We start from the raw sequence: 8,323 nt of genomic DNA on the forward strand, positions 1-8,323 counted from the left end.
CTGAATCTTGCCAGGGCAGATAGTGGAATGTGGATTCAATTAAATTAAACAATCTGGGAATTAACTGTCTGATGGTGCATCGGACATTTCATTGTCAGGAAAAACCCATCTGGTTCGCCAATGCCATTTAGAAAAGGAAACTGGCCATTTGTCCCTGGCAGTTAGAATACAATGTGGCAAAATATGAGTTAAGCACTTTGGTAGGAAGAATAAAGGCAGAGACTATTTCACAAACAGGTGAAAAATATCCAAAATTTAAAGCAGAAAGGCACTTAAGAGATCTAGTTCAGGATTTGCCAGGTTAATATGCATGTTCAATTGGCAGTTAGGAAGGCAAATGCAATGGTAGCATTCATTTTGAGAGAGGCTAGAATACAAGAGCAGGGATGTACTGCAGAGGCTGTATAAGGCTGTGGTCAAATCACATTTGGAATATTGTGAGCAGTTTTGGGCCCCATATCTATAGAAGGATCTGTTGGCCTTGGAGTAGATGCAGAGGAGGTTTACATGAATTATCCCAGGAATGAAGGGTTTGTCATATGAAAAGCGGTTGAGGAGTCTGGGTCTGCACTCAATGGAATTTAGAAGGTTGTGGCAGGTAGATAGGATAGTGAAGACGACGTTTGGTATGCTTTCACTTATTGTTCAGAGCACTGAGTATAGGAATTGGGAGGTCATGTTGCGGCTGTACAGGACATGATTAGGCCACTTTGGAATATTGTGTGCAATTCTGGTCTCCCTGCGACAGAAAGGATGTTGTGAAACTTGAAATGGTTCAAATAAAATTAACAAGGATATTGTCAGGTTTGGAGGGTTTGACCTATAGGGAGACGTTGAATAGGCTAGGGCTGTTTTTCCTGGAGTGTCGGAGGCTAAACGGTGACCTTGTAGAGGTTTATAAAATCATTAGGGGCATTGATAGGGTAAATAGATAAGGTCTTTTCCCTGGGGTGGGGGAGTCAAGAACTAAAGGCGTAGGTTTAGAGTGAGAGGGGAAAGATATAAAAGGGACGTAAGAGGCAACTTTTTCATGCAGCTGTCGGTACATGTATGGAATGAGCTGCCAGAGGAAGTGGTGGAGGCTGGTACAATTACAGCATTTAAAAGGCATCTGGACGGGTGTATGAACAGGAAGGGTTTAGAGGGATATGGGCCAAATGTTGGCAATAGATTTGGTCGACATGGACAAGTTGGGCTGAAGGGTCTGTTTCCGTGCTGTACATCTCTATGATTCTGTGACTCTTTGACGGGGCAGCCTGATTGAAATTTACACAAGACTGAGAGACCTGGATAGACAGGACTTGGAGAAGATGTTTCCGCGAGTAGGACAGACTAGAATCCAAGGGCACAGCCTCAGAGCGAAGGAACAAACCTTTAGAACTGAGATGAGGAGGAATTTCTTCAATCACAGGGTTATTAATCTGTGGAACTCAGTGCCACAGAGGGCTGTGGAGGCTAAGTCACTGAGTATATTTAAGACAGAGATAGCTGGGTTCCCAATTATTAAGGGATTAGAAGTTACAGGGAGAAGGGATGAGAATGGGTTTGAGAAACATATCAGCCTGATCGAATGGCAGAGCAAACCCGATGCGATGACTGGCCTAATTCTGCTCCTATATCTTATGTTCTTATGGGTACAGGTCCAATCTACTCAACGTTTCCCTATAAGATAGTCCTCCTCATACCTGCTAACAACCTAATGAACTTTCTCTGAATTGCCTCCAATATCATTATATCTTTCCTTACGTAAGGAGACCTAAAATGTTCACAGTATTCCATCTGCCTTGCATAGGTTTAGCAAAATCTCCCAACTTTTATACTTCATTCCCTTTGAAAACAAAGCCAACATTCCATTTGCCATTGAATTTGAAAGTGATTCATGCAGAACTCCTAAGTCTTTCTATTCCAAAGCTTTCTTCAGTCTTTCAGTTAACTTTGAACTCCTCTGTTCTTCCTGCCAAAGTGCATAACCCTACATTTGCTCACATGATATTCCACCTGCCAAGGTTTAGCCTGCTCACTTAAGCAAAACACACTTTGTCCACACAAAGGGTAGTGGAAATCTGGAACACTTTTCCCCAAAAGGATGTTGGTTGGGATGGCTACAGTTGGAGCTTCTCTGAATGAGGCAGATAAGTTTCTGTTTGGTTAGGGTATGGATTAAAGGTGGATGAATGGAATTGAGGCTTAGGTCTGACATTTTGTAACTGGATGGAGCAAAAGATGTCAGGGCAGAATGAACTATTCTTGTTTCAAAGACCAATAACATTAAAAACTTGATCCAGAGTGCACTGGCCCTCACTGAGGTAAAATGCTGCCCAGGATGCAATAAAAACTCTCTGCTCTTCTTCAAGTGACACTTTCCCCTCTCAGTCATGGGTTCAAGCCCCACATTTGGGATTGGAGGACATAACGTAGGAGCACACTTCAGTGCAGTGGTGAGAGAGTGCTATACTGTTTGAGGTGTCATTTTTTCAAATGAAAGAAATACACTATACTTACATAGCTCCTTTCACAACCTCAAACATCCCAAAGAATTTCACAACGGATTCCGAGATTTATAAAGTATTGTCCCAAATATTTATATGCAAATTGTAGAAACCAATTTATGCACAGCAATGTTCATCAAATAGCAATGGCCCAGTCACAATATTCAGAGTTTTTTTTTAATAACCTGTTTTTTTTAAATCAACCTGCTGACAAAATGGAATGTGAAAGGTCAAACCTGAGCAGGTTGATTGGCTCCCGGGTGCCAAGGTGAATCCTGGGTAACAGTGACACTGGGAACTGCCCATTGTGTTCACACAACGCTGGGAGCAGCCGCCATTGTTCTGTAAACATTCATTCACATCTGAAAGGGAGAGGGCACTCGTGTTCAAATTGGCTTTCAAAACATCCACATACACATTCAATTAAAACACTAAAATATGTCAGATTTTCATCTTTCAAAATTCAGAAATGACTGAACGGACATTGAAGATTCAATTGTTAACATTTTAAACTCTACCAATACATTGGGACTAGTTTTAAATCAACACAGCCAGCCAGAAACTAGTGGAATCTGATTGTTCAGCACTTCTAACATTCTAATGACTTCCACTGAATCGCTAATCCACCCACGTTATTGTACTGCTAGCAGTCTGAGTTCGAATCACTGGTCTCGATTACAAATCTAGGCTAACATTTCAGTCACTGACCTACATTTATATGTCTAGAAGGGAGAAAGCAGAGGAAAGGAATGAAGAGAGATAGAGATAGAGTTAATGAGAATGTAAAAAGAGAACTCTGATGGAGCACATAGAGAGAAAGATAATTGCAGACCACTCGCAGCCAGAATGCTGGAAAAGTGGAGAGAGAGAGACTGAGCTGCAGGAGGGAGAAGTGGACATGTAAGAAATATCCACATCAACTCTACAGTCAAGAAAGCACGCCAACACCTCTACTTCCTCAGAAGGGTAAGGAAATTCAGCATGTCCACAATGACTCTCACCAACTTTTATAGATACACCATAGAAAGCATCCTATGCAGATACATCACAGCTTGGTATGGCACCTGGTCTGCCCAAGACCGCAAGAAATTACAGAAAGTTGTGAACGCATATAATCCATCATGCAAAGCAGCCTACCATCCATTGACTCTGCCTACAATTCCCGCTACCTTGAGGAATACAGCCAGAGGTGCCTCCCAACCCGGTTATACACTCTTCCATCGTGCAGAAGAGTTTGAAAACACATACCAACAGATTCAAGAACAGCTTCTTCCTTGTTGCTATCAGAGTTATGAACAGACATCTCATATACTGGAATTGATCTTCCTCTACACTTTCTCTGTCGCTGTAACACTATATTCTGCATTGTGTTCTATTACCCTGATGAACTTACATCAGCTATGATTTGTGTGGATATCACTCATAACAATGTTTTGTCCACTCCCACCTCCAGCTCTATTCAATGTTCTATTGTGCTGCTAGCAATCTGAGTTACAAATCCTCCTTTTGATTACAAATCTAGGCTGACATTTCAGTTACTGACTTACATATATATGTCTATAAAGCCCTCAATGTTGTGCCAGCCACACCTCTGTCAGTTCCCATAGATCCCAAAACCCAGCAACCTCAGTCTGAAACACACTGAATGATGGAGCATTCCAAAGATTCACTGCCCTTGGAGTGAAAACATTTCTCCTCAACTCAGTTCTAAATGAACCCTTATCCTGAGATTATATCCCATTCTAGATTCCATATTAAGGGGAAACATCTCAGCATCTAGCTTGGCAAACCCTTTCAATATTGGATATATTTCAATTCCCCTTCAGGTCTTCCTTCTTCTGGACAGTAATCTCAGGAAGCACTCTTGTGAACCTTTGTTGTACGCCCTCCGGGACAAGTATATTCTTCCCACGATAAGAAGATCAAAACTGGACAGACTATTCCAGGTGCATCTTCACCAACATATTGTCCTCTTTGGCTGTCCCTCAAAACCGATGACTTCCTTCAGTACCAGAGCCATGGGCCTGAGTTGATTGAGCTGGATCCACACCCTCTGCCACAGGGTAGGTAGGGTAGGTGGGGTTTGAAAAGGAATTTGTGTGTAGGTGGGATACTTGGCTTTTCACAAGCTCCATGGTCCATTTGTGCTTGGACTCCATATGGGTGGGTAAGGGATGCCAAAAATGGTTGGCACCTTTGCCATGCCCCTTCACCAGTTTGAGAGCTCTTGGGCAAGAGACTCCCATGGGTCAGATAAGATATTGCATTTTTCAGGGAGGCTGTGAGGAAATGCTTTAAGTATTTTCTCGCTCTCCTGTAGAGCACTTGCCAAGATGGAGCTTAGACAACAGCTTATTTTGGAAGTCATCAGGCAGACAGATTTCAAACATCCACACGGCTTTTCTCTCCACAGATGCTGCTAGACCTGCTGAGTTTCTCCAGCACTTTCTATTTTTGTTTCAGTCATTATTTGACAGCCAAAATGAAGCTGATCATAATGGGGTGAAAAAGAAATAATAGATTCTAAAAATAACAATCTAAACTGGGAGTTTCACATAAATTTCAATGTTTTATCTCTCGGATGCTTCAGTACCGCTTACCTGTACAGTTCCTCCCATCCCCAGTGTAGCCAGCCTCACACACACATTGGAAAGAGCCGGGGCTGTTGAAACAGGAGGCCGAGCTGTGACAGTCGTGGCTTCCACTTTCACATTCATTCACATCTGGGGGTTAGGAAGGAAGAAAGATTCCATCTTTGTGAATATTCCAGATAGGCAAGAAAATCCCAATTCAATTAAATGTGTAATTGATTATGACTGAGACAATTGTTTAACAACCTGTATTTATAATCCTGCCTTTAGCATATCAAAGTACTACACAGGAGTGAAGACCACGCAACATTGGGCAGAGTCATATAAGGTGACTAAAAATGACAAAGTTAAAAGCTTTAACCAGGACCTTTGAGAAGCAAGAAGTGGAGAAACTTTTGGCACAGTCAGTTGAGAACATGGTTGCTAATGATGGGGCAAAAGAATTGGCAAAACACAGCTTTTGCAAAGGGCTGCAGGAAGTTACACCCACAGTGGAGGACAAGGCCATGGACAGCTTCCAGCCTTAGTCGAGGATCCGTTGTAGGTCAAAGGGGTAATGAAAGACAGGACTTGGTGCAGGTTAGTGTTGGCCAAGAAATCAAGCAGGCTATTTTCAAGAATGGTCAATCCATTCAAGACTCTTAAACACAATCTCCTGCAAATTTATCAGCTCCAGCTTTCTGTATTGCTTTATTCAAAATACCCCTTTTATATGGACAGGACATTTACAAAGAATAACACCTTTTAGAGGTTGGACACTCCTCATAATTGCCAACACTGAAGGCAAGTAATTTTCAGTTTCTCAGAGAATGATGTGTCTACATCTGAATGCAGCAAGAGCCAGACTTAGGCTGATCAGTGGGAAAGCAAGGTCTGTGCCACATATCCAGAAGAGAGACAGTCTGACTATGACAAATACTATCAAACTTCTGAATATATTTCTAATGTCTCAGCAAGTTCTTATTTTCAATTTGTGACTGCCCTTATGGAGGTTATTCTGGCAGTTACGTAGTTACCTGAGTGTTGCAATGCATGCCTGGGATCATGTTACAGGGCTCCAGTAACAGATGATGGTAGTGCAATGTGATAGGTTAGTTAAATCACTGGGTGATGAGTTAATGCTGAACATGATGATGTTGTAATGTGATAGGTGAAGTATGACGGAGGGAACCAGTGTGGCAGACGATGATTAGTTTAGAAACACAAAGCAAGCCAGCATGATTGGCTATGCTAATGTTATCCAATAAGTGCGAGGCCAACAAATTGTGTAAACTGGAGGAGAACAAAGAGCTCATAGGGTCAGGGAAGACATTTTGCTCGGCAAAAGTGAGGACTGCAGATACTGGAAACCAAAGTCTAGATTAGAGTGGTACTGAAAAAGCACAGCAGGTCAGGCAGCATCCGAAGAGCAGGAAAATCGACGTTTCGGGCAAAAGCCCTTCATCAGGAATGGCTTTTGCCCGAAACGCCGATTTTCCTGCTCCTCGGATGCTGCCTGACCTGAAGACATTTTGCTGGCTCCTACAGCTTTGATTTTGCAAGATTCAAATTTAAGCTCGTGAAGGATTTTTTTGCGTCTCCTGGTAATTTCTTTATAGAACATTGAGTCATTCTTCCACAACATCTTCTGCTTAGTAACCAGTTTGCCAGAGAAAATAATTTGTCTCCTCACAATTCAAGTGAAACTCTTCATAATTTTGGACACAAATGGGGTCTCTCTATAATCTTCTCTAGCCTAAGGAGAACAATCCCAGGTTCTCCCATCACCCCACATAACTGAAATCCGTCATTCCTGATATCATCTTGGTGAAGCACCTTGAACCTGGTCAACTGCTCAGCCTCCAGTTTCCACAAACCTGCCTCTTCAATGACTTCATACCCATTAGAACTTCTGGTGCCCAATATTGCACTCGTGTCTCCAGTTGGAAGCTGAGATTTCTAAAGGAAATGAGTTGCTAGTTGTTGTATTCCACGTCCTTTTTATAAAGCTATGTCTCCTTAAGCCCTTTAGCAATTTTCACTGGCACCATGTAAGGTTTGAGAATTCGCATCATCAGTCATTCCACTCACAACGCTCTCATGGGTTGGAATCTTTGAAACTATTTTGCTTCTCCATTTGCACCAATATAAACCATTCACACTTCTCTTTATTAAATTGCAATAGACATTTGTCTCCCATGTTTACCAGCCTGACAATGCTCTTCGGAAGTCTCTTTGCTTTCCTCATCGATTACTTTGTCGCTAAGTTTGTATTATCCTCAATCTGAAATTTTACTCCTTGCACCCATGCCTCTGTCATTTAGAAATGATAAAAAATAGCAATGGATTCCTGGGGGATGCAGCGCACAACTCTCTCTCTTGAGTATGATGGTGCATGCTGGAAATGTATTGCTGGAAAAGCGCAGCAGGTCAGGCAGCATCCAGGGAACAGGAGAATCGACGTTTCGGGCATAAGCCCTTCTTCAGGACATGATGGTGCATGTCAGGCTAGGTTTCATGAAGGGCTAATTTGTAACATTCCATGATGTCATGGAAGTAACTGACATACATCATGTGTTCTGAGAGGCTGGGACAATAAAGACAAAAATAAATTGGTGTGGGGTGGTGGTTTCATAAATGTAAATAGGTCACAATAGCCAGCAGTCTTCAAGAATTATTCAAGGTACTCCAAACCAACAACACAATAACATTCTCTCCAGACAGATACGTAACAGTTCATCACCACTCTTAGCCTCATCTCCCATTATCATTTACACATCCAAATTGTTTAAATCATCCCTAATGTGTTTTTCTTTGTGAGTGTGTGTTACCTGGTGCTTCAGCATATACTTATTGGAAGTTCAATCATACAACATCTTCTGCTGCACCTTCAGCCAACAGCTTGTTGCTAAATTGAAGAACTCAAGCAGGTTCATCAGTCAAAATACACCTTGACCAAAACGTTGCGGGTTGTCTCATATCAAGTGAGATGACAAATGGCAATGAGAAACCTTTCCTCTGAGACCATTAATTGTCAATTACCTGCACAATTCCCCCCATCTCCAGTGTAACCAGCCTCACACACACATTGGAAAGAGCCGGGGCTGTTGAAACAGGAGGCCGAGCTGTGACAGTCATGGCTTCCACTTTCACATTCATTCACATCTGGGGTTCAGAAAGAAATGAAAAGTCTATTAGAGACTCTCAACTCTGTGAATATTAAACTAACTATTGTTAACCAGATTTAGGCTCATGCCTTATTAA

At 42.1% G+C, this 8,323-nt stretch overlaps 1 protein-coding gene across 1 annotated transcript in view; it reads right to left on the reverse strand.

Moving 5' to 3' along the window:
* The window catches only part of LOC122559483 (uncharacterized), a 183,730-nt gene extending 175,417 nt beyond the window's left edge, over window positions 1–8,313 (reverse strand). Inside the window, exons 1-4 of the mRNA XM_087996932.1 lie at window positions 8,289–8,313; window positions 8,102–8,224; window positions 5,090–5,212; window positions 2,726–2,851 (exon numbers count right to left, since the gene is read on the reverse strand). Of these exons, the coding sequence (XP_087853058.1) occupies window positions 2,726–2,851; window positions 5,090–5,212; window positions 8,102–8,224; window positions 8,289–8,313 (397 nt within the window). The remainder of the gene's footprint in view (window positions 1–2,725; window positions 2,852–5,089; window positions 5,213–8,101; window positions 8,225–8,288) is intronic.
* Between the last annotated feature and the right edge of the window lie 10 nt (window positions 8,314–8,323).

The sequence above is a fragment of the Chiloscyllium plagiosum genome, unplaced genomic scaffold (genome assembly GCF_037043375.1).
Source record: "Chiloscyllium plagiosum isolate Xiang-an unplaced genomic scaffold, Cpla_swu_hap1 HiC_scaffold_19, whole genome shotgun sequence".
In the NCBI taxonomy this organism is placed as follows: domain Eukaryota; kingdom Metazoa; phylum Chordata; class Chondrichthyes; order Orectolobiformes; family Hemiscylliidae; genus Chiloscyllium; species Chiloscyllium plagiosum.